A 26,508-nucleotide genomic window follows, 5' to 3' on the forward strand; every position below is an offset into this window, starting at 1 on the left:
TCACAGATGAAAGAGATTCCATCTCAAAGCACACAAAGAACAAGACATAGGCGCTTCTAAAACCATACCAACTTGTGTTTAAGTAGCACCCCTATACACAGAAGTAAAACTTGAAAAACTTACTCATTTTCTCGAAGGTTTCACATCACTGTATGCTGTCACTTGAACTGTAGCTTTCTTCTCATCAGCTCCCACCCAGCTACTGAAAAACAGGTCACAGCAGATCTTGTCATCAAATAGGCAACAGCCAGGTGGCCATTTGGTGTGGCCCTAATGAGGCGAGCCGCCTCACCCCCAAAAAATCTGGAGAAAATCAGCTCACCCAGCTGCTACCTATAGCAAAGCCATTCTTTAAGATGACCTGGCTTACACTCAGGAGCTTTGTTGACACGCTCAGGAAGGTAAGGAAGGCTCCTGGAGCAAAACAAAAAGCAGATACCTTGTAAAACAGCTCCTGTTATACCAGAGATCCACTTGTGGATGCCTCTTTTTGTTACAGCAGAATAATTTTCATGATACTGTGGTACCCCCAGCCCTGTGGGTGGGGTGTGAAGCAAAGCTGGCAGGCCCTTCGAAGACAGATGTTTTTCGTTTGTGCATCTCTAGGGGTGTGTGGAAGAATGCTGATAGGCTTAAACGTACTTTGCAGTGACATGTTAGTGTGACAGATGTTTAAAAGAGAAATATTTTAGGTATTCTGCAAACTTTAAAAGGTCAACAGGCTGCTTAAGGATGCAAACCCTTAGGGCTGAAGACTTCTATGATGACTTACTCAGCTGCCAGGCATTACAATAAAGCACCCTGCTCTGGCCTCAGCATCTTAAGTTAAAACAAAGTCATATTCTTCAAAATGGTGATTATGGCTTCAAATTAATGTCATTATTTGATACACATATAAACCTATCTGCATAGTCTCATATGCAGAAAGACTATTGCTTTTTCATACTGTTATATATATTCTACATATAGCTAAATTATAAAGAACTCTACTCCCAACAAAAGGGGGGAAAAAATCAACAGTAAACTGACTGAGGCAAGGGATATACGAGCAGTGCTCCGAAATCAACAGTCGTGTTTTGCAAATTAACTTTATATGCACACAAACAGATGGTAAGTTTCAAAAATGTAATTCACTGAGTAGAGCACCATCCATGTCCGTTCTGTCACTGCCATGGTTTCAGGCTGACATCTCAGCTTACCAGTACCCTGTAAAAAAACATTCAAATATTTAAAGCTTTAAAAGCATGCCTAGTGAGCTACAGCCAAGCATAGATGGGTCATAAAATATCTGGAGTCTTAAAAAGTAATTACAACTGTTGCCACCAAATGTGAGCATAGCAGGGAAAACTTTAATGAAATTGGGTAGTGTGAGAGAAGCTTGCACGGGTTGCTGACTGCAGATGAAATTAAACACATTCAAGTGTTAAAACCAGGCATGGAAACAACAAAATGTTTTTGTTCTGAAACCTGGTGTTGAAGATCCAAAGTCGTTTGTCTGTGTAATAAATCACAATCACCTATTTTTCCCTCTAGCATGACTTTAATAGTTAAAAATCAAATCTGTGCAGAGTGTACTTTATTTGTTCACATAACCTATCTGTGGTTAAAAACCACTTCATCTGACAGTTTAAAAGCATTCTTTCGAAACAAAAGAATTAAACATAGCTTTGGCTAAAAAATCTGCAAGTTACATGGATGCAATATACAGGAGTATAAAAAAAATCAACAGTATTCTACAGAAAATACTCTCAAAACAGCAAATAAAGATTAGGCATGTAGGCGTGATCCTGAACTGAACAAATAAGAATTAAAAAATAGCTAACAAAATGTAAAAAAAAAATCCTGAATATCTGTATAAAAGAAGCAAGGATTCAAAGTGCAGGTGCTCCAGTTTCATTTTAACATATTATTCAGTAAGTTGATACAGGATACTATTCATTTTATATAAAGTGACAGTGTTCTCAGTAAGACTTAAACATTCAGTTACATTATCTTGCAGATTTTTTTTAATTACTGCTACTTTACACTGTTGTAAATGAAGACTTACGCAATACAGGCTTTTATTTTCTTAATCTAACAAGGATATAATAGGTTGGTGGTAAAGGTTAGTTTTAAGAGCTAAGCTATATATGCTGCAGATCCAGCTTTAGAAGTATATATATAATTTTTTTTGTTTTAAACTTTTAAAAACACCTTTCGATTTTTAAAAAGACACTCTACCAATCTGTTCTGGGACCTGCATACACTGTCTTTGGAGCACACCAGCAAAATTTCCAAGTCCACTGGTTAGGAACACAGCTCCAGGCAGGGTCATGCTGGAGATCTTTCCTCGGTGGCCGCAGCTGGGAAAGGACTTTTTCTCCGCCGGGTTTGGTGCAGCCAGAGGCTGCCAAATGCAGGGGAAGGCAAATGGGCTCTGCCTTCTGTCAGAGCAGAAAGCATCACATTTAACCACGTCTGCCTGATGTGCCAGCTAGGCTCGGGGTGGACTTCTCACTTCTATTTGAGCGTATCTCGAGCAGAGGAAGTTAGGAGCCAGGCAGGTGTCACTGAAGTGACGTATTCAAAGTGGTATGTTCAAAAAAAAAAAACAACCAAACAACCAAATGAAGCGTATGTTAAAACTCATTATCCTCTTGGAAAAAAAAGATGGCATGAAATAAAAGTTATCCTTCCGGGATGTTGCCTGGAACTTAATTTCACCTGAGGTCCTATTCAGGTTGACAGTGTCCCTTCAAATTGTAGCTACTTCTTTTTTTTTTTATTTTTTTCCCAAGAATCAGATCTCTATATATGTCTATTTTAAAAATGCACATAAATATAGGCATTAAGTTTACATTTAGAAATTAAGAACTAATCTTTACCATTTTATATTGACAGCAAGGTTAATAATACACACACTTCACTGACAACTGTTACTTTTTTTCTGTATTTTGAATAAAATTTGCATTTGTGTAACATTTCCCACAGAAAGAGTGATTATACTTCAAGATAGTTAAGTTTGCACCCCAACATTTTCACATTAGTGAAAACAATCATGTTTTGAAAATACCAGGGACTGTGCCAGGTACTAATAAATACAGAATAAAAAAAATAAATAAAAAACCCGACTGCCTTTTATCCCGACATAGTAGAGATTTCATAGTCACTGGCCGAGGTTATTGGCTTACCCCTCATCCTTACATTTTTAGCATTAGTAATCCTAGCCATCATGGACACAGGCTTGTCAAAGTACCTAACCAGTGCTGGCTCAGTCAAAAGGGAAGCTAAAAATTGTTCGAAGGTGATGGCCCAGTCTCTGTCAATGCTAGTGCTTCTACGAAGAGAAGTGGAGTGGTTGCTCCGTACCAAAACGGTGTCTTCACCGATGTCCTCGCAGTGCAGCTTTTCTTCTTCATGCGAACCTGCACTCAGAACTGAGTAGGAGGACATGGAACTATCATCCTTTGTATCATCATCAGAAATGAGCATGGAAGAACAGGCTCCGTTGTCCCTGGGAGAAGAGTCTTCAAGCTTAATGTCTTCCATCTGCATGCCCAGGGCGCTGTTGGTGCAAACGGCCTCCTCGTTGTGGGTGACGAGGCTGCTCTGGAACAGCTTGTGCTGTTCGAGGGGGTACTGCTGGTGTTCTTTCTTCTGAAAAAGCTCACTCTGAATAGTTTTGCTGCAATTGTTACTGCTGCTGTCTGTCTCTTTTGTGGGCTGCGCACTGAAGAGCTTACCAACCTCACCTATCTCCAAAAGCAAGCTCGTCACGGCAGCGGTCGCGTGGTACAGATCTTGCTCATTGGGGTCCTCACTGAACATATTGTACATCGTCTTGCACAGTTCAATGAACTGTCCCTAAACACAGGGGGAGGAAACAGCAGAAAGCAGGGAAGAAATCAGACTGAGATCTACTAAATCAGTTAAAAAAGTCTGGAGTGGAGGTATGACACAATCGTTTCTGTGATTAAACTGAAACTGGAAATAATTAGGTGCATTCTAGAAAGCACTTTCTATGATCGGACAGCCAGATGTGCTGCTTTTCTCAAACTATTTAGAATAAACTGTTGGATGTTTCCTCCAACATACCACAAATATATTTCTCTGCAGCCACAGGAGGGCAACAGAGGGTGAGCAGTGCGACACTTGGTATTCATTTTGGTGGATTTTCTTGTAGGAATGATGCTAAGTATAATATACATGTATATACACACACGCAAACACATACATGGGTCTGATAAAACTGATGAGAAGTAACGAATAATGAAATAAAAAGACCTGCAGCTCTCTTTCAATTGATAGTGGTAACTTAGTTGAATGCCAGCCTTTTGGAATTCAAAACTCGTTATTAAATAGGAAGGGGATTTGATTAGGGCTACCTTAAGTAAGACGCATTGTTCTACAGGGAATAAACCTTCTCTAAATGCTCTGGAGGAAACAGCTGTCCCAAAGGGTCTCCCGCTCCTTAGCAGCTACGGATCTAAGGGGGCTGAGACTGACAATATGAATTACAAAACATAAAATGCTTCTTTCAAGTAATGTTCATTGGACATTATGAGCAAGTTGGTGATAATACTCGGTGTCATATCACCCTTTGTCTAGAGATCAAAATAATACGTTGTCATTCCTATATACATGTATCTCATTTTTAGGATGTTTTGGGAGCTGAATGCCAGTTACAGTATGTCGAAAACAACGAACTGTCTGTAATCAGCTGACTGCTGCTCTGGTAAAAAAGTATCTGCTTCAAAATAAAACCTTTGTTCAGTGTTAATGTATCAAATATTATGTACAAAAATATGTATAAATAAAGTTAATGAAAAATAGGTGTCAGCAGAAGTACCTGATTCAGTTTGGGCAAGTCCTTTGTGTTTTTTGCTTTGGATTTGTTCTCTTGGCTCCACATTCGCAGATAGTTTCGATTCTCTTGTGAGCTCTTCTTGCCTACTGCCAACAAATCACCCAGAGATGCAGGAAAAGTCCATGAAGAAACCTTAAATTAATACTTTTTTTTTCCCATTTTCAAACGAGCATCTTTACAAGAAATTAAAGGTGTAATTCAAATGGAGACACCATGCATACCTTTGTCTGTTTTCAGACTCACTGTAACAAACCCATCATCTACTCCTTGTTTGTTCCTGCTGTCTAGGCCAACAACTAGGAAGTGGAAGGGCAGGGGGAGAGAGAGGTCAGTGTGGTTCTAGATACATACATACTTTTCATGTGTACAGTGCAAAATAAAATGTTTACACTGCAGAAAACGCAGAGCAAAAAGGACAGGACTAAATGATGATTTTTGCTTGTTCTTAAACCTGCTGACAAATTCCATGTGATTACTAATATAAATACTAAGACAGGGACCACCTTAGGTTTTGTTTGTGTAGTACAATGATTAGCCAGCATAACCACAACACAAACAGCATCTAGTGTGATAGGTGTTTGGTGGATATATTAGCACATTTTCTTTTGTCTGTTAAAATTGTCATCTCTAGTCTATTAATTCTCATTTGTATTTTCAAACAACCTTCCTTCCCCCTGTAATCTGAAGGATGGGCAATATTTTTCTTGCATCAAAGAGAAACTTACGATCAAATATTTCAAGAAAGAGAGCGCCATTTAAGACAACAGCAATGAGACCCAGGTTCTCATTAGGGCACAAAAGACTTCTAAACTGCTGAACTACATTTTGGTGTATCTTCTAGCTTCAGTGTTTTAGGATATTTTAAGTCCTGATCGAAATATATCTTGAAAGCCAATACATTTATTCTCATTCTCCATCAAGGCATATATGCTGCACTCATCACAAAATTACTTCTACTGCAACAGACCGATGACATTACTCTGTGAGTACTTCTGCAATGCACAGTCCAGGGGAGTTCTTTGTGTACACACGCCTGCACCTCTATGGATATCAACATATTCAAACTGCGTACTTCTTTTTATAGAGAGTACTTCACTTACAAAGTTTAATCCAATAAAAGAGTAGCTTCCTAAGAAGACCTGTTGTTTGAAATGCCTTACTTCGTCTTTTCATGCCTGAGACAAAAGGTGCCTACCGTGAGTACATTCTGGTGTGATGTCTTCAAAAAAGTACTGAGTAGCTTCAAAAGCAGAGTCTGGCTCTTCTTGCTCAGGGGATGGATCTAAGCAATATAATAGAATTCTTTCATTAAAAATTCCACCCTTTAATTAAAAACTAGAATATATTTCCATTGACTCATTTAGAATGTCAGTCTCTAGAAGTAAAAGTGTGAGGATGTGATGGGTTAGGAATCATCTCTTTTCAGCTTACAGGAGATGAACTGGACCTGTACGGTCTCCTCTCGATATCCAGCAAACTCTGACCAACAAGTAGCTGTTTGCTTTCAGAGGCTGACTTGCCCATCTTCCCACCTCTACTGCCATTACTTTCTCCTGTGCAGTTCAGCGTGTCCCAAGCAGGGTGTGAACTCTTTCCTAGCTCAAAACGGTCTGTCATGATTTGGTATGAGCTTACCAGTCCCCAAATACCAGAAGCGGCATTCTTAAAAATGGATCTCTTCTGTCATAGTTCAATAAAATTGTATTTTTTTCCAGTTAAATTAGTGAATCACTCAAGCCTACCTCCAGCAAAGCCAGCTGGGAGCAATCACAGACATGTGTTCAAAGCACATGAAGATGAATGTTCTCTCAAAACTTCTGGATTATCTTTACCAGAGGACGTAAATGTGCGCAAGAATTAAACTACTCAAACAGCTCCAGTATACCTAAATTGCACGTTCAATGAGGACAGCAACAGGTTCTTTATGGCACACATATGACAGGCCAGAGAGGATATAGTTCCAGAACATAATTTTCTTCAGGGGCAAAACTGTTTTGAGGTGGTTCTGAACTGCCCTTCTAAGGCTAAGTCCAACAGTTTGTACAGCTCCCTTGAAAACACATCTAGGAAATAATCTGGATTTTCCTCGGCAAAGAGTCCTATCAGACCAGAGGGGAAACCAAGAAGAAAACCTGGGAACTGAAACGAGTAGCCAGGGCATGCTAACTTTACTATTAAATAAAGTGCATCATGGCACCAAATGCTGAGGAAGACTGTATTTGTTATGCACGGGGGGAGTCACCAACCCCGGCTAAACCAGCAAGCGACACATATGAACCGCCCGTTTGTGGTCAGAGCAATAGAGGACTGCATGGGTGCTTTCAGACTTTCCAAACCCATGTCTGGTTTGGTAGAAGGTCTCTTATTTTACTGCTGCATAAACAGCTATGGTACTTCCCACAAATTAATTTTTAATTGGAAAAGCTAGTCATAAACAACTCTGCTCCAAATTTCTGTTCTCAACAAGATGACAGCTATTTTAACATCATTTACTTACCAGGCAAAACATGCATTTTATACAGTAGCTTCAGCTTCTCTGTAAGATCTCCGTGGCATGCTGCACCTAAACAGCATCATACACACACAGTATGTTAATACTCAGCATTCAATGCCATTCTATTTATTGCTACAATAATTCATTTTAGAAGCTGCTACACTCACCCTGGGAACCACTGTGCTCCCTTTACAGCCTGAGATCATAAGGCAGTCACTTGACTTCTAAGATCATACGGTCTGCAGCAGAAACAGCAAGAGAACGCAGACCACCTTACCCTGAATTCCGTACTTCACCCTTGGGTCCTTCATTAAATGCCTTTTTCAAAATGCTCAAAAATAATCTACAGTCATCACAATACCAGTCAGAAGGGCCTCCAGCTGAAAGTTAAGAAGACCTTTTTGTGCGGACTTCAGACTTTCTGATCTGAGGATCCCGTAATAACATCACATGGCTTAGAACAGTAAGATACTTCTCAAAAAAAAGAGAGAAACTGAAGTAAACAGCATTTATCACAGCTTAGCCACTGGCTAAACTGATGTTCAGGCAATACTCTCTAGTGATTTATCCACCTCAACCCTTATTCCTTTCTGGTCTACACTACAATTAGCTGTACATTTGTATTGTAGCCCCTCTTTCCAATTAATTAAACAGATATCTGTCAATTTTAAAGTACTGAAATAATAAATAATCAGACTTCTTCACAAATATTACTTGTTATGATGTCTAATTCATAAACAAATGAATTAACCTTCATTAATTAGGTTACACAGAGATTTGTTTGACCTTACAGGCCACTGTGTCAACTCACCTCTGTGATGCAAACCACAAAACGTGGTTTGGCAAATACTAACAATCACAGTCTACTGTAAAGCTTAAGACTACCATAAATACAGAAGTTAGACCAAAGAACCGAGTACTTCTACGTTAGCCATTCTGCTTTCAACTTTGTTCTTTTTAAGCACAAAGTGTCCTTACATTCCTATGTGGTATACTACACCGTGCAGATAATGCACTCCCTTCTGGTGAAACTGCGCCTTAGGTTACGCACCCAGGTACCACAAGAACTGCCCCACTGCTAAAGGCAACATGAAATAACCAAAGCACGCAATGGGCTGCAGTTCCGCATCCTCCAGCAACAGCTAGGGATGCATTCACCAACAAAGGATATGGGACACAGGATACCTGGTGACACATGTAGCCTTGTTCCTCTCCCTGTCCCCAGATGGGAACAGAACTGAAAAAGCTGAACTGCTACCACTTTTCACTTTTTGCCTGAGATGAATCTACGTGTACTTCCTAATGCCAGACCCTTTTCCTCCCTCAAAACATATGCAAATAAAGACAACAATGCGAGACCAGATGCTATGTGGACTCTCAGAGACAACCCCCCCGGGTCTCCCCCCCGGAGAGCCCAGAAAGCTTTACAAAAGAGCAGAACAGCCGACTGGCAATTTGCAGGAACTGCTTGACAGTTAGCTGCAGCGGGCCACCCAAAATCTGAGGATTGATGGTGTGTTAAGAAATGAAAAAATAAGGCCCCATTCATAAAGACAACAGAAAAGGAATGGACCTCTGGTAGACGTGCCCCTATTATGGAGAGTTTGTATGGGTGGATACCTCTGCTCAGGCCACCGTTTTGACCTGCACACTGCAGTACAGGGCTAATTTCATAGGAGAGCTCAGAGAATTCAGTGGCCTCCTGCACGGCCCCTGCATCCCTGAAGAGCAAAGCAGATGATACTGGTGAGGGCCTGTGAACAGCACTGGGGAGGTGCTTAGTCCCAACCAGAACTCCTTCCCGGCACCCTGGAGTCACAAGTCTTTAAACCTTCAACAGTTCTCAGCAAACCATGCCTTTTTGTCGTCTGAGTCTCAGATGATGCATCACCAGTTTTTATCCAGAACTTTTAAATTTACTTTGTGGTAAGAAAAGAAACCGTGCTTGGAAAAAAGTACAACTACACCCTTTGAATCTTTCTACCTGAAACAGCAGCAGTGAACACTGTCACCTTCACGCCGCAAGCAGTGTCCTCACGCCCACCTGCTTTTGCCCCTCTCAGGGCTTGACCAACACCCCCCTCCTCACAGCATGACCAGAACAACTGTCACTGAGCCCCCTTTCTGACCCTTCCCCTTCTGTCAACACCATGCAGGTGTCAAGTCTTTTCTGGGCATAGTGTCATATGTGCAGTTTTCCCCCCATCTTCTTTGAGGCTATTAACAAAGTAATTAAGCAGGTTAGAACTTTATTCTGTTAACATAAAACTTGGTAGCAACATAGAAGCGTTGGCTTCAGTTACGCTCAAGAGAGGGGCAAGTGGAGAGGGGTGTGGAGTGTTTGTACAGCATTTAGCTGCCTGAAAGAACTGGGGGAGTGGTGAGGTTAACACTTTGCTTTCTGAACATCCTCCTGCAATCTGCGCTTGGTTTTTTTCAGGAAAAAACCCCCATAAAATACACACACGCTCAGATACTCCTTGAGAGATGGAGTTTTCGTGGTGCTGACTTCTGCACGAGGCTGTGGCAAGCGCTGCAGTCACCAGCAGTCATTGGGAAGGTGGAAGTGCCGCATGCTCTGAGAAGGGAGTATTGCAAAAACATGATCGGAGGCAGGGGGGCACTTAAGAGTCCATGTGGAAACGGCTCTAGCTTACTAGGATCCTGAGTCAACAGCTGACATGCTGTAATCTAGCGTGGTGTAGAGGCGCAGGTAAGCTGCTTCACGAGTGCACACCCCAAACAGCTCACAACCAAGGCTGACAGCCCTTTCTGAGCAGCACAACTCCTAGCGGAAACTAGTCAAGATCACTCCTTTATTTGAACTTGCAGCAACACGACACAGAGTAAGCGTACAAAGTATGCCAGGTTGTTCCATCTTTGCTCAGCTGAGGCCCTAGAGGCACCTGAAGTAGGAGGTTCTTGAGCTATTTGCTGCGGAGGCTACAAAAAGGAAATGGAGATTCCCAATTACAATTATGGTGCTTTCACGTCCCACGGATTTCACGCTGACACAGAAGGAAAGGGCCATCAGCCCATGCTGGGACACACAGCACCCCTTTTTACCTCCTCTCTGTGGAGCTCCTAGTAGGTGTCAGTGGCTTCAAAGAGAGGCTTTGAGGGAACAAATCCTTAGGGGCGCATGGAATAAGGCCACTGCAAGACAGAGTTGCAAAATGGAAATGCTTCAAGGGCCATGGCTGCTTCAGCCGTCATCAAGCACCCCCTGAGATGGGCCATGCCTGGGAAGTACTTGAACAGACACTTCCTTTAGGAAAGACAGACTTGAGTAACCAGGGCCAGAGCCCAACACTGCTGTCTGGACACAGTAAGAAGAGAGAGGACGGTGCTCACAGGTCACCTCCAGAATGCCCACCCTCTGACCATGCCTCCTGCGACAGCCACAAGGAAGAGGTGACACAGTCCCCTGTTGCTTCAACAGAAGATATTTCTCATTTAGGAGATTTTCCTAGCCAAGGAATATTGGGTTGGTGAGGCAGACTGAAGCAGCTGGTATCAGCGGAATGTTTATAAGTCCCGGGCATGATGAAATACGCTTAAGCAAATCCATGTTGCCCTTGCTAGCATTCATGTGCTTCTCAAACAAGGAAGTGTCAACAAGAAAGGAGGTTGATTAAAAAAAAACCCACAAACAATCACCCTCAGCACAACAAAACCCTCCTGTTTTCAAGCTATGCCACACTGGGCTTAGTCTCTGAAAAAATATGGCTTTGCAGAATGAGCAGTTTTGATTGTTTAGTCCAATGAAGATATCGTTCAGTTATGTTGGCTTATAGCCACATTTGTGCATTTAACATTCATTTCTGTTCACAGCTGCCAACGCTATTCCTTGTTCTTATTACTCAGTATTAGCTCTAAAAAATGCTGTCTCAACCACAAACCGGTTGATTGTTATTAACAGCATCCTGCAAACAGCAAGAGTAGTTAATCCATGGGTCATGTCTCAAAAAGCCATTAAGTGTTACCTGGCAAACAGTCCCTCAGATACAACGCAGAACTGCATCACAGGAAGCACCGTTTTTTTTAAGGTGGTGTGAAGGCAAGATGTGCAGTCAGTTTTACTGCCACATGGCTATTTTGTACCTGCGAGAGAGCAGGTGTTACCATTGCTGTACAGAGGATTTAATGCAAGGCTGCATTTGGTGCCCTAATGCTTGAAAATATTGTTACAAAGAGTTGCTGAAAGCCAGACTGGCAAACCTTTTCTCTCTCAAAAAGGATCTGGAGGAATCCTTGAAGAAACAACTGGCAGAAACATTAGGTTGCCATGAAATAACACATAATAAAATGGTGAGATGCTGGTCACTTACAGGGAATAATTCCTGTTGTATTCAAAACATGGCTGTATTCAAAAGTGGCCAGCTCCTGCGCCTCCTCTTTGCTTCTTCACGTCAATCCTAGGGTTTGCCTATTCCCTTTGTTGCAACACTGACTTTCATGTCTTGAAGTCTTGCTTCTTCAAGACTTGCACGGGCTGTAATCTCCATCGGCAACACTCAGCCTTCCTATCTGACCTGTACCTCCACTTTCTCCTTTTCAGGTGACTTCCATCCTACTCTCTCTTAGTCAGTAGTCTTGGGTATTGATTTCAGAAGTAATACATGTAGTACCTCTCACTGCATATACTGTGAGGTACAATACCTTCCCCTCACACATGGACACATGTATGTGGGGTGTCAGCAGACTTCTAAAGAGAAGCACTTTTATGCAGGGGCAAACAAAACTAGCATCCTCACCCTATCCCTCTCCTGCCCCTTATATGTGCGCATAAATTTCTCAAGTCTTCCTGAACAACCAGGGGAGGAAATGCTGCCTCTCTCCTCTTTCCAGAGCGGGTAACACTGACAAAAGGTATACATTCCCAGCTTTCAGGGAAAGTTTAAGGAGCAGATAATAAAATGCAGTGTCACTGAGAGGAACATACGGAAGAACATGCAAAAGACTTTCCTAAAGGAAATACTTTGATTAGAAGTAATCACTCCATTAAGCACACAAGCTGTAGGTCATTTTTGTGTTGAAGGTTAGCAGTCAGGGAAATCCTCAGACCCTAATGGATGTGTAGTTCACGTGTAGTCCTTCTCTCTCTGTGATACACCCCTGGCAAATGTAGATGCACCTACTGAGACCAGCCTAAATCCGAGTGGGAACCACTGTCACAGACATGATAAAATGGACTGAACGGTAGCGTGAGCAACTCTCAAAACCTAAGGTGACTTATGCAAATTGGGATATGTCAAACTCAGCCTCTTTATCTGAGAGCCCTCCCCTTTAGAAACAAACTGTTTTGGTCTGATTGAGAGTGCTGTGAATTCTCCTTACTTAGCCCAGAGACGAATTCACGGAAGTTGATGAGCAAGTCTCCATTTTCATCAAGCAGCCTGAACAAGCGTGCAGCTAACACGTCTGAATGAGTTCCACATGCCCAAGGAAAGAGGAGAGCGAACATCCCCTTGAACTGCTCAAAGTCAATCCGGTACTGCTCCAGGTAAGGCAGGCTGGGATCATGCCGGTCAATAGCATTGCTGTTTCCTCCCCAGTAGCAGCTAGTCAGATGTTCTGCCTGAACAGAAGGCAAATGCTGTGAGATCGTCATCACCATTGCTATCAATGATATAAAAAAATCCAAACAACTCATAAACACACATTCTTAAAACAACACAAGACTAGCAGATGTATTTCCGTCTATCTAGCCCTTGTACTTCTGCGAGAGGCTTCTCCTCTAACCAACACAAAAATACACCCCTCTACATAAAAGAAGAAAAAGCAGAACTTTTTCTGCCTTCCAGCCAGATGAAACATGAAATACCTGTTTTGAACAGAGCAGCAGGCAGCTGCTTACATACATACTTACATACATACATACACAGGCTTGCTGTGCTTCGTCACCCCCTTCAGCCTCACCACACAGTCAAGTCAGAAAGGGGATTCATGAAATCTTTAATTTCAGAGCATATGAAAATAGCTGTTTATTTGAAATATTTATTGTTGAACTGTATAGTCTCAAAACCACTGTGTAAAGTCCTACTCTTTCAGTCTTACTGGTCAGTGAAAGCTCTGGAGCTGATTTCAGTGGAATCTAATTCTAAACGATTCAGAAGCTTAGAGAAAGAGATCCTAGCACTGCAGTGTGATCAGCTGGAGTGGGCTGTCCGACTTGGTCTCACTGATTCCACGGAAGTCTGAACGAAGGCACTGCAGGAATTGTAAGACCTGACACTATAGATGGGAAATTGAAAGGAAAGAAATTCTTTGTGGTATACCAAAAAAAATCTCTGTTGAAATAATACAGAGGGAAAAAGTATCTTATTTTAAGGCAACTGTGCATGAAGGTGAAGCTAAAGCATTTTAACTGCTCACCTTTAAATTTGTGTACCTAATGGTATTGCCATACAATTAACTTACAAGGACACATCACTTCGTGACACTGAAGTCCAAATAATGCAGAATACATCACTGCATTAACAATGGCAAAAGTCAGCTATTGTGATATGGAAGTGTTAACTGTCTAAGATAACAGAATAGAAGCATTTCTGTGCTAAATTCCAAAAGTTGGGTCAGGTAGACACACATATACATGAGTTTCTAAAGACTGAACAAAATCCCCTCTCTCTTCACTTTTTTGTTATAATACTTTTCATTTTTTCCATGAACAAATCATTTAGTGAATTACTTATTTCCTGAGCTTTTAAACACTGGTGGGTTTGGGTTTTCTTTTTGGTTTTCTTTTTTTTGTTTTTTTTTTTGTTTGTTTGTTTGCTTGCTTTTTTAATATATTCAATAATACAGCAGCTAATTAAACTTTGTATTAAGATAGCTGACAATAAATCAATCATAGACTCAACCTGGTCTTTAGACAAAAGCAAAGTCCCACATAAAAAAAATGTTTGCATTTCCTGCAGGCACATGACCTTATATTCACTTAGTTTTACCTTGAAAAGAGCATACAGTTCCTCCAGTTCATCAATAGTAAAAGAAGTCTCTGTCACAATAGTTCGTACCTTTTGAAACACAACATAATCAACAGTTATGGATTTGAAATCCATGTCTCATTGAAAAACTAATTTAAATTATTTCAGAAACTGACTAACCTTAATCTTTGCACAGAACATTATTTCAGTACTTACCACATTGCGCTTTGTAGTATCTTCAAGGGTTTGGATAACTTTCAGCCTTTGTTTGAATCTCATTTGTTCAATTAAATCTGCTCGGATACTTCCAAATTTCTTAAAAGAGAAAAAGAAGTGCAGTACAGTCTGTGTATTAATATTTGGAATAGTTAGCTTGCCTTTAATGTATTTGAGAAATTAATTTAATTATGTGATATACCACAAATGGTGTATTTAAAAAACTGCTGTTAAGGCATTTTCCTAGCATATGACAGAGTTACAAAGACTTCAGGAACACATCACTAGATTTTGTTTTTCCCAGTAACTTATTTTCATTTAATTTGAAAGGTCTTTATTAATTTACAAATCCTCACATTTCAAAGCATAATCTCAGTAGTTAGAAATGTCTTGCTTGGCAAATCTCTATGAATAGATTTTTTCTTAACTCCTTCTGTAGGGTTTTATTTCAGCTTGTCCTGGAATATCTCTTAATTGCTAGATTTATATAGAGAGAAGATATTCAGACTAACTGGATCCCCACCAGCTGAGACAGCATACCAGTCCTTATGTTCACAAGGATCTGAAACCAAGTATGAAGAATGCAACTTCCATTTGGAAGTACGTTCTCTAAAGAGCCCAAGTCTTATGTTCAGAAGTTGTTTTTCCAGAAAGCACGTAACAGTCTCATGGAAGCTCCTGTATATACTACACAAGCATCCTAGGGAAAAACCTATTGGGAATAATATTCAATGTTTTCATACGTACAGGAATGTCTAATTCCTAAGGTGTATTTTTGTGAACTGTAAGCAGAAGTTTTGTGCCATCAAGAAAACACTAACATACTTAGAAATGCACAGATGACCAGCAGGAACAATAATGCTAGATGTCACATGTAAAACTAAGAGGGAGTGGCAAGATACACCTTCATAAGGGTGGATTTGTATTTCCAGCGCAATTGCATCTACAAAAGCAGGTCATAATCTGTTAGCACATTCTTGTGTGATCAAATTAACACTAAAGCTGTGGTTATCTGTAAAGCTGTCACCTTCATCACGGACCTTGGGAGTAAAATATGTTTCATGTGTTTGGAGTATTCTGCAAATAAAGAAGCCTTTTGAAAAAACGCAATCTAGATAAACATCCATGAATATCAAGCATCCCAGAGTCCAAAAAAACTTGAAAAAGAGTGGCTCTGAGGCCACATCTATTCCAGTTATCAGGGCTTATTCTTTGCTCTGGAAGCCAAATGAGATGGTCTGTTCACATCCATACAAGTGAAAGTCACGTAGCCTACAGAAAAGGAAGGCTGCATGCAATTACATTCTGGGAAGGGTCCCTTGCCCATGTTAACTTCCAAATCATAGAAAGAATTGTTGGAAGTGTGTCACTTGTTCTAGGTCAAAACTCTATCAAGCCTTTCAACGGCACAGACCTCTGAGTGTCAGCTGTTTAGTTAAAATGGCCAAGACGCAGATGCTACTACAGATGGAGCTGAACTTTTTAAGGCCTATTTTTTTCCAAATTAGCTAGACACACAATCAAAGGAATTAAGCACATTACAGCTCTGAATATGTGAGTCTACACTCCATTGACAGCTAGCGAGCTATGCACAGGCCTCTAAAGCTGTAGTGATTATGCATTATTTCAGTCACTTCTACTGTAATTATTATAATGCCAGGCTCTGTGACTTCTGAATTAATTGCAAAATTGAACAAAAAGAGATTTTTTACTGCAAAGTATTTTCAGTAAGTGAAAAAACTACTGGCAGGATAAAATGTATTCGTTATGTGTATTTCAAGAATGCCTCTCTTCTTTTAAAAGAAGTAGAAAGTCTGTTCAATATCATCACAGAGAGGGGTGCTAATTGCTTAATTACCAAAAACTTCCTCTGAATTACTTCAGTTTTCACTGGAGACTTCTCACATATGCATCTGACATGATTATCTAAGAGCTGGACAGGATCAGAGCATGATGGAAGCTAGCTCTTCATAAAACAATCCAAATAGTTTGCTTTTGCCAGTGCTATGCCTTTACCAAGTTCTCAGACTCATCATGTTCCCACGACAAATAACATAGGACAGTCTGCAAGGGACATGGTTTTTTCCCTCTTGGGGAAGTGTGTGTCAGTTTGAGGGAGGGCAAAGGACTCCCCACCAAAAAAAGCGCATTTTTTTCAGCTGTAGGTCAGATGGTTACCCAACAAGTACCTTTAACAGCTTAAATTCTAAAAAGAGCAAAAATATGCTTGCTTACCTTCTATTTTGCTCTTTGTAGCCGCAATAAAGCTACCAGTGAGTTCCCAACCCTTGAGTACACACAACTAACTGAGGAACATAACAGTCATTGAGTAACAGATGTCTTGAAGTTTTTTTATCTTGATAGTTTACTGTTGAATTGTTGGGATTTTTTTTTTTTAAAGTAATCAAATCAACCAACAACAACTCTCCCGAAACTAATTCTCTCTTTACAACTAACTCCTGCTTTCCTCACAGCTCTTCACTTCCCACGCCATTTGTTTTGCCTAACTATACTGGAGTACAGCTGGTTATTTATCTAGAAAGAGCTACAAGGTTCTGTGCTGCATAAGCCCCACAAAGACAGACTGGCTCTGCATGGAGTCAGGTTATTTATCTAAACGCAGTTGAGCCAGTGCAAGCTGTTTTCGTGATGAGGAAATCTGAAAAATACAAGGGACACAATTTCACAATAAAAGTCCTTCTCCCCATTCTAACACTGTGTGAAGGAGAATATACGTCTACCTTGATGCAGTTTGCCCTTCAGCGTAGAATACACTATGGACTACCTACCTCCTTAAACAGGTATCGTGTTATTAAAGCAAGGTGGGTTTAGGGACATAGGAAGTGCCTCTGAAACAGTTGTCATATTGCTAAGTATGAACCTACATCTTGAGCTAAAAATACTAATTTACTCTGCACATCAACGGTAGAAAAAAGAAATTAAGGAGTAACTCCTTAAAGTTACTCTTTAATTATTATAAAAAAATTAATAGTGTAATCATCAGGGGGATTTTAACTGATGGCTTATTTTTTAAATTTAAGGACAATGAAGCTGGTTTGCAAATTATAGGTTTTTTGCAGGCTTTATTCTGTGCTTTACAGATATTGGTTGTTACCAGCTACTTTCACTTGAAAGTTTTTTTAGCTTTGGTGATAATATAGAAGCTAGTGGCCCACGATCATAATCAACACTTGCCAGAAAAAAAGGTAAAAGAAAGTTCCACTAATAATAGAAAGGTCTTCTGAAATCATATAGATTTTACTAGTATTTCAGTTTGGAAAAGCATGAAAAAGCTTAGATGAGAATTAACCTTTTTTGAATTACAAGTTCAGCCTTTTGCTTGTAAATCACTTTTTGGTTGTGGGCTGCTCTCCTTTGATTCTGCAAGCTTCTATACAAAATAGCTCCAGCTAAAAGAAAAAAAAGACTAAACCCTCTCCCCTACCCCGTTTCAGTCTTCTTAGATGAGTCTGTATTGCTTTTATGTTCTTTCAGTTCCAAGCAAAGCCAAACTATAGAGCATCAAATTCCTCTGTAAAGCAGAACTAGTGTGTGTTGGCAAGTTGCTCTTAAGAAATCCTATCCTACCTCATAGGAAGACCTGATTAGTCTGAAGATATCCACCTCGGGATAAGGCTCTACATCATCACTGAGCAGTGAGTGAAGATGAGGAATGGGTGGAAGAGTGCTGTCCTTATTAGTGACGCTGTCCAAATATCTGGCGGGGGGAAAAAAAAAGAAAAAAAAAAAAGAAATGAGGAACCCAAGATTCATTTGTAACTCCTCCCTTCTGAGAGTTAATAGAATAAGGGTTACATATAGATTATTAAATGTAAAAATGATCAAGGTGCTCTCTACTAATGAACTACATGATTTTTTGACATCAGTAATTTGACAAAGCCTAACACTGCTTTTTCTCAAAGAAAGGTAAGGTAACACCGGTAATTCATTATCCTTATCAAGAAAGAGCTGCAATACTGCTAGTCACAAACAAGTGGCTTACTGAACAGGTTTGTTGCTTCTGGCTGTTTAAATATGCTAAGAGAATTACAACACCAAGGGAACAAGGGTCAGTGTGCTTTAGTCTACATACCCTCCTGTCCTGCTACTGCCCAACCTCGCTGCAAGGGGCTTTAGGGGCTTGTTCCTCCCATTGGTGCAGCTTCTGTAGATCATCTATCTTCTACCTTGCAGCTGCAGAACACTTAAATCCTCAGCAAGCACTGGGGCTTACTTCAGAGAAAACGTAACCATAGTCTTCCTTAATCCCAAAGAAATTAGAAACAGACTTCAGTAAGGCTATCTATACTAATGAAACTTATTAGGAAAAAAATTTCCAAAGTTTCAGCAGCATATTGAAAACTAAATACTACCACCAAACATGAGGAAATCAGAGATTACACTCAGCAGTATCAGATTGTATTAAATGACTCAATCTGTTTTATTTATCACCCTCCTGTTTCACTGAAATCTATTCATTCAAGAACCTACCTAATTCTTCTGAGCTCTCTTTAGTCCATTCCCAAAACAATTTCCCTTGAGCTCAAGGCTTTTTCTTAGCAGTGTTCAAAAGGTAGCAGGCAAAAGATGAAGTAACAAAAACCATGTCATCAACTGAAATAATCAATCAAAATAAGTTTCTATAACGAGGTTTGGGAAGTTTATTTGAATGTCTTGAAAGAGTAATTTATATCCTGTTGGTCACTTAATGTTATTTTTAGATCATGTAAAGAGTACCTTATATCAGTGAAAGGGCACTGTAAGCATGTAAAAGATTAACATATACTGTCCTGGTTTAAGCTGAGTATTTCAACATAGAACACCACAAATCAGAAAAGTCAGCAAAAAGAAAAATAAAATGAAGAGACTTTATTTTCTGTAATAAATACCTTCCCAAGACTGTCATGGCTTCTCCATCATCTTTACAGTTAAGCAGCTTGTCTACATTAGCATCGAGGACAGCAAGTGCTAATTGAAATATCACCTTTATTCCTTCACAGAAGAAACAATCCACAACAACCACTGCACTTTCAAACGGCATTACACTGAGGAAAAGAGTGAGGAACCAGGACAGGGAAATGGTGGATATTACACCCAAGTCCTGCATGCAGTCATAAAGCTGTGGAACATAGTCACGAGCCAGCTCTTCAAAGACACCCTGATCCACCAATGCTCCTGTTGAAAACAAATAAGGTTGGGTGTCCGTTAATTTGGGAGCAACTGACCACATCACCACTTAGAGGAGAAAAAAATATATACACATACATTCTCTCTATAAATACAAAATCTAAGAATATTCTACATGATGCTCACACACATTTTCTCACTTTCAGATGAACAACAATTCAATTTGTATGTACAGTTCAGCAGCTGAACAGAATCTATAGTAAGTTTTTTTGTTTTAAGGATACATTTTATAAGAGGTAACAAAGGATCAGTTTGGCCTAACACCTACAGAAGTTATATGATGGCTTAGTACTTACCATTACTAATTAGAGTAAGACTTCTCAGCATCACCTGTTGGAGGAGGCCAGGGTGACTGTAAGGATTTGGATTTATTTCAAGAGAACCCTGTGTTATACATAACTATGCTATAACATCAGTGTTTTAATCAGTCCAGGAAGAGTAATTTCTAAGGCTGGATAAGTATCTCAAGCATTTGTGAGCTACAGTAAGACAGTTCCCACGATAAACTGAAGAGCCATTCACTTCCGTATACACAAGGAGACAGTCATCTGACAACAACAGCTTTCAGATACTTGTGCCCTTTCAAATCAGAGGTCAACAGGCACAAAGACTTCTACTGCAAATTGCCAAAGCTTCCGTATCCGCCTTACCTTAATCAGGATCATCTGAAATTCAAATTTTAGCCTTCTGTTTTTTATTTACTTTAAGCTCACTTTAGAATGCATCTTATCCTAAGTAAATGAAAAACTATTGGCTATCACAGTATCTGTTTAGGGAATTATTTCTATGCTCCTGAACAAACTGTCTTGCCACTGGCATTTACAGTTGCATCTGTGCTATGCATACATCTACACACATGGTTATTTCAGTACAAATAATACCAATTAATTTGCTTAAATTTTAGAAAATTTCTCCATAACATACCAACAACTCTTGTGTTGTAGTAGTCAGGTAGCATACGTTCACACAGAGCCACCAGCAGCCAGAAAGCTTCCTCCTCTTTTGCATAAAGGAGGAGTACTGAAGTGACAATATTCATAGCCTAAAAGAGAGAGAAATATAAATTGCTAGACCCATTTATTCAATATGTACCACAGTAACTGGGCAGGGAAGTGGTTACTAGGGTTAGGAAATTAGCTACATCTCCCCCTGCAGACCCCAAACTCTTCAAGTATTTTCCTGTAAAAGCAGTAGGCAGTGGTTTTTCCAGTGCGCAAAGGAAGGCTTAAGAAAGCCTCAAATAGCTGATCAAAAATTGTCAGCGTGTTGGTTTTTTAAAAAGGAAAAAGTAAATCAATATTTTTTTCATAATCAAGGGCCTACTCAGGTGTGCAAGCATCTAGTTACACTGCTATTGATATTCTGCCAATAGGTGCTCTGGGGAACCGGGGTCTGATGCAGACAAAGTGTCTCCTACAGCACTACCGATGGCCGCTGCTGCACCATCCCTTGCAGAGGCAGTCTGCACTCCCCGTGCTTTATGCTCCCACAAAAAGGTCAAGACAGCATCTGAGAATGCAGGCAAATGCCTATAAGAGTGTCAGCCGTGAACAACCAGAGCATAGCGAAACAGAAGTCTCTTCTGTTGCTTACTCTCCACGTTTGATTGTGTACCTGACAGTTTTTTACGGCCTGTTCCGCTCCATTTCAAATATCACAGCATTGTGCAATGACCTCTGAATTGTTTGCTTACAACCTTTGACTAGACCTCCGTTAGTCTGAAGAAATGAAGTATTTCAGCACCATTTTCTTCTCAGTTTGCCTCCTAAGGAATTAGCTACTCATTTCAGATCCTGTAACATTTTAAGACTCCAGTCTGACCATTATCTGTTTGAAACAGCTACTAAGGTTTCAACTGAAACACAGAACAATGCTACAACTCTGTCAAAGTCTATGCTACTCCTTTTTATCTTGTCTACCAATGTATTAAATACTTCAGTGCCTGATTTCTCACTGTAACTGTGCGTGAGCATTCGGAATGCCACGAACCAAGGCCCAAGGCTATTAAAAATTACTGTGACAGCTGCAAGAAACAGAATCACAGTGTCCTTCTGAACAGTGTCACTGTTCCTCTGTTAAACAACCTTTACAAAAAGCTATTGTGGCTATTACTTAATATTACATTTGTTATTAAATAATTTATTATGGTATCTGTTCGAGTTGCTTGTACTTTCACTTACTCATGTTGTAACTAGGAGTCTTCACAGTCAGACATTAATCAGGCTTCTTAATACTCATGAATTCAAGCTTCCTTTTTGCAAAAATAGGTAGCAAGACCAAAAAATAACCCACAGGGGCCCAGGCGGTAAGTCAAAGTTACATTGCAAGAAGGAATTATTTGCACCCAGAAAATGCAGTGATCTGAATCACAGGCACAAGAACTTCAAAATCATACACTGGTTAGCATTAACTCTACTGATACACGGTTGTGATGCACAGTGATAAGATATCTTCTAGGGTGCTTTATTTTATTTTATTTAGTTTTAGCTTATTTTTGAATGATTTAATGACATCATTGAAAAAAAGTAAAGTTGGTTCTGGAGGGTTATTACAACTAATACACTGAATAAGTAGGTAAAAATTTAAGGCTGAACAATAAAAGTTTGTTGTTTTGTGGTTTGTTTTTTTTTTTACTTAAAAGAAAAGAACGCTTCTTCAGGGTCCATTTGTCATTTTCTGTAGATGCACATCAGGACAGCTCTATTATCCTCTGTCCGTTCTCTAGGTTATGGGCAGAAAATATGCTTACAGAAAAACTATGCACACCTCAGCATGTGCTGCTAATACTTCTGTTAGAGTAGGTCCTTGTGTCAAATCCCTCTGAACTCAGCATTACTGTAATTCTGCGGCACTGAGGCTTTACCTCACACACAGCATTATACATGTATTGTACTTCACACAGCCAAATGCTTGTGTACATGACTGAAGAAATAAGCATAAGGAAACTGACAGAGTGCCAAGGCATTTCCATTACCTGACAATATCCTATGTTTGGATTTCTAAAAGCATAAGCTGTCAAGACTCTCCTTAGAGCAGCAATACCCATCTCATTCTGGAATGCAGGGTGTTCTGGAAGGGAGCGGTGCAGATCCCTCTCTATCTCTTCCGTAGCAAGATTATACCTTCCCATTGATTTCTCCACTAGGTCCTCATAATAGCCGGGATGAGTGGCCATTTCATTAATGGCTCCTGAGAGCGGGAGAACAGTATTAAAACAAGAAGAAAAAAAGCAAGGGTTAGCAGATACAGTATCTCAACACTATGATCTTCTGCTACCCTTTCATCTTGAATGTCACCAACAAGAACTTTGAAAAAAAATATATGAAATGTTATTTTTGTAAAGGTGATAAAAACCACAAAGGATGTACTTAGGTGACTGAGGTATAACCCCTTCTTGTCTTTTCCTCTACAGGCATTTTATAATGAGGTTGAAAAGGAAGAAGATAAGCATCTCCCTCAGCTGGAACAAACCAGCTATGCAGTCACATGGTATCATGAGCTCTCTCTGCAGCTGGCTGTGGGTTTGACTATCCTAAATAACTCAAAACATGCCTCTGAGAAAGCTACGTGCCCCGAGGAAGAAGGAAATTAATGCTTGGTTGCAGAAAGTATGGTATGTCAGCCAAAACAAGAGACAGGAACTCCTGAGCTCTATTCCAGCTTCTGAAAATGACTGTCATCTTGGGTAGAGCACTTAGGCTGTCTTAGGGATACTATTGCATGCTCACAGAGTTGCTAGGAGATTTCACTGCTGACTTTAGAGCTTCTCTGGAAATGAAAATCTCAGCAGTGAAGGAAATCAAGCATCAGTAGCACAAAGTAATGCACGTGGAAGGTACTAATCATACACACACCATGAAAATCAGTCCAAACTAGCTATTAATCACACACAGGACAGATCTCTGCATTCCTGTGTATATTTTCTGAAAACATTTGTTTAATGCCCAACAGCAAAGAGAAGATGTACAAAATTAAGCACTGTTAGGGAAGAAACAGAAAAACCAGAAAGCGTCATTAGATCACCACGTAAAGTCCTTGGTTTGCTCATATGGAGCGGGTACCTGTGGTAACTATCTGGGGAGGGGCAGAGCTACAGGTGGCATACAGTAAGTGAAAGGTTATGAAGAAAGGCTGAGGTATGGACTGATTTCCATATGACTAGTAGCAAAACGAATAAAATTCTTCAACTTCGGAAAAAGTTTAAGGGGACATAGATCTAAAGAATTCTTCATGGTAGATGGAAGATGGACAGAAATATTTTCTCACCATTTTTCACATACTGAGGGCACCTAATAAAATGGTCGAGTAACTTTTTGTTACTATTATTAAAAAACAAACAAACAAAACCCATAGAGGTTCCACGCAACATGCTTAAGCTTTGGAATTCCTTGCAACAACTTGCTGTGAAAGCCAAAAGCTTAATTAGATTCAGAAATTATTAAATAAATGGGAAGTAGGCCTGCTGGTGGTTGTCGAAGCCCTAGACTGCTGACTGTTGGTAACATTCTTCCCTAATTATTAGAGCCTGTTTGAAAAAGGGTATTTACTGGTCTAAACAGAACTCCTGTCTAAACCAGTGTGGTGCCTGCTAACAATCGCAGCCTTACGTGCTCCAAATATTTTTAGATGCTTATGATCTGCACCTTTAAATATCTTTGAAATCCTTTCTTCCCTCACACTTTTGCTTGTACCCCACATTCAAATGAATACCTACCTGAAAACAGCAGCCAAAGTTCCCCTCTCATGCTTTCTGGAATGCCCTTCAGCACAAGGTCTCTGGTTTTCTCTGTACGATACATACAGACCCCTTGGCCATATTCAGCAAAGTGAATCTTCCAGGCCTGTTCCTTCAAAAACTCTTTTGCCTACAAGCAAAGAAAGGCAGGTATAAAGATGCAGCTTCTCTTTCTAACACTCTGCCCCACTGAAATGCTAACTGCTAAAAAGCTGCAACATCCTAACTTTCCAAACAAGCAAGAAATAACTTGGCTACAATCAAATTCTTTTCTTAATGGGCTGCCTCCTCCCATTTCTTAGTTTTTATGCCAGCAGACCTTGCTGTTAAAAGAATATTGTTGAAGCAGTTGTACTTAAGAGCAGGCATACAGCCTTTCCTTGATTTACATCCAACTTTGCTTTTTAAACATAGTGCAGTTGGTTTTGTTGGTAAAATGACAGCAAGTTTAACACTTTATTTCTGTGAAAAATACTGCCTCTTAACTGTCTGTGGCAGAACGAAACTCCTCTGGGCCAGAAACATGGATTTTAAAGAAAACATAATTTAACAACTTTTTCCAGTCAGGTACAGCACTCTGAAGTGTATTTTACCAGCTTGGGATTGAACTCCTCAGGCGACCTTCGCCTATACATTGTCATTAAAGCTTGGGTTGCTGTTGGAATGCCATTGTCATTGAGATTGAACTGGCGTTCTCCCTCCGACTCAGAGCTGAGGCTTTTATGAGGACTGGCAGAAATTAAACTACTCGATCTTGTGAACACCTGTAGAAAGCAGTCACAAGCAATAGAGACATGGAGCTGAGCCAGCATCTGGACTTTTTACTTCATTTTACTTCAGAATTATTACATGCCAACGGCTAACAAAAACTGAGCAAATTCAGTCACCCAGGTACTTTCACAGGCTGAGCATATGACAGCGGAAATTAAACCAGTATAGACGAATGAAATTGTTTCCAGTTTCTCAACAGCTACCCCCCCCCCCCCAAAAAAAAAAAAAAAAGTAATCAAATTATGTAATTACAATTGCTAAGGTAGCGTTAACTTTAAGTAGTTCTGGGCAATTAAATCAGCTCCCTTAGTCTCCAGTCAACATCACAGGATCGTTGACTCCCCAGATGGCTCCTTGACCATCCAGAATATCAGACTTATATAAAATACGTATTTATGTATGTGTGCGTACACATACACACATGCTTTTATCTGTATATATGTTCATATAGACATACATTAAAAAAAGTTTGCTCCCCCACTTAAAAAAATGTCCTATAGAAAATTCAACACTGTCAGATTGTGATTTGGAAGAAAAATATTTTGAAGAGAAAGGATTTTCTGACTTCTCAAGCAACTTTGAAAATTTATCACAGGATGATCTCATATAGCAATTCACACCAAATGCCTGAAATTTAAATGCATGTCTACCTATGTAGTTTTATTACTAATAATAATGCTGGCAATTATTAATTTGTGTTTCTAGTTCAATGGGTAGAATATGTAGATCCATTAAGGGCAAAAGGCAAGACAAAGTTTCAGCATTATACAGATATGCAATATATGTCCTGGTATACAAGTACAACACACTAATTACACCTCACTATTCACAAAGTAAAAAAAAATAATCTTACTTTTAAGATTTACATGGCAAACAGGGTAGGGCTACTCAGCACAGTACTAAGGTATGGCTTGGTACAACCTTGGGATGTGAGATCACCTACATAAAACCAAAATGATACACTACAAAACCCTTTTCTGCTTTGAGACCTGATCTGCTAAACTTTGCTGGGTTTAACAGATCAGACAAGGTTGCGATATGAAGCACCTAAATTTCATACATAAAATCTAGGAATTCAGTAGAAGCCTTTATATTCAAAGTGTCTGAGAAACATTTACCTAGTCATATCTTTTAAGAACCATTTACTTTGCATAGATAAATAGGGAGGTGGTTCAGAATAGGGCCATCAGATGTCCAGGACAAATTTATTTGCTTTCAGGGTTTTTTTGAGTGTGTTTTTTGTTGTTGTTAGTTGGCTGTTTTTTTGTTAGTTCAAACGTTCCAAAATTTGCTAGCAGTGCACATGCAAACTTGCTCAGCTCAGACATCA

The 26,508-nt window shown here is 39.8% G+C and overlaps 1 protein-coding gene across 6 annotated transcripts in view; it reads right to left on the minus strand.

Moving 5' to 3' along the window:
- Positions 1-1,559: 1,559 nt before the first annotated feature.
- TBC1D9 (TBC1 domain family member 9) overlaps positions 1,560-26,508 on the minus strand; it is a 70,159-nt gene continuing 45,210 nt past the window's right edge. For 3 of the 6 annotated variants that reach the window (XM_080402598.1, XM_080402597.1, XM_080402596.1), the window contains 14 exons: positions 25,001-25,171; positions 24,387-24,537; positions 22,647-22,861; positions 20,597-20,714; positions 19,375-19,660; positions 18,074-18,203; positions 14,486-14,584; positions 14,291-14,359; positions 12,681-12,921; positions 7,344-7,409; positions 6,042-6,128; positions 5,068-5,142; positions 4,829-4,932; positions 1,560-3,843 (listed from right to left, as the gene is read on the minus strand). In XM_080402598.1, coding sequence (XP_080258724.1) covers positions 3,118-3,843; positions 4,829-4,932; positions 5,068-5,142; positions 6,042-6,128; positions 7,344-7,409; positions 12,681-12,921; positions 14,291-14,359; positions 14,486-14,584; positions 18,074-18,203; positions 19,375-19,660; positions 20,597-20,714; positions 22,647-22,861; positions 24,387-24,537; positions 25,001-25,171 — 2,538 coding nt within the window. In that variant the 3' untranslated portion in view covers positions 1,560-3,117. The remainder of the gene's footprint in view (positions 3,844-4,828; positions 4,933-5,067; positions 5,143-6,041; positions 6,129-7,343; positions 7,410-12,680; positions 12,922-14,290; positions 14,360-14,485; positions 14,585-18,073; positions 18,204-19,374; positions 19,661-20,596; positions 20,715-22,646; positions 22,862-24,386; positions 24,538-25,000; positions 25,172-26,508) is intronic. The other 3 variants (XM_080402599.1, XM_080402601.1, XM_080402600.1) reach the window with 3 other exon arrangements.

This window comes from Falco punctatus (genome assembly GCF_963210335.1).
Source record: "Falco punctatus genome assembly, chromosome: 1".
In the NCBI taxonomy this organism is placed as follows: Eukaryota; Metazoa; Chordata; class Aves; order Falconiformes; family Falconidae; genus Falco; species Falco punctatus.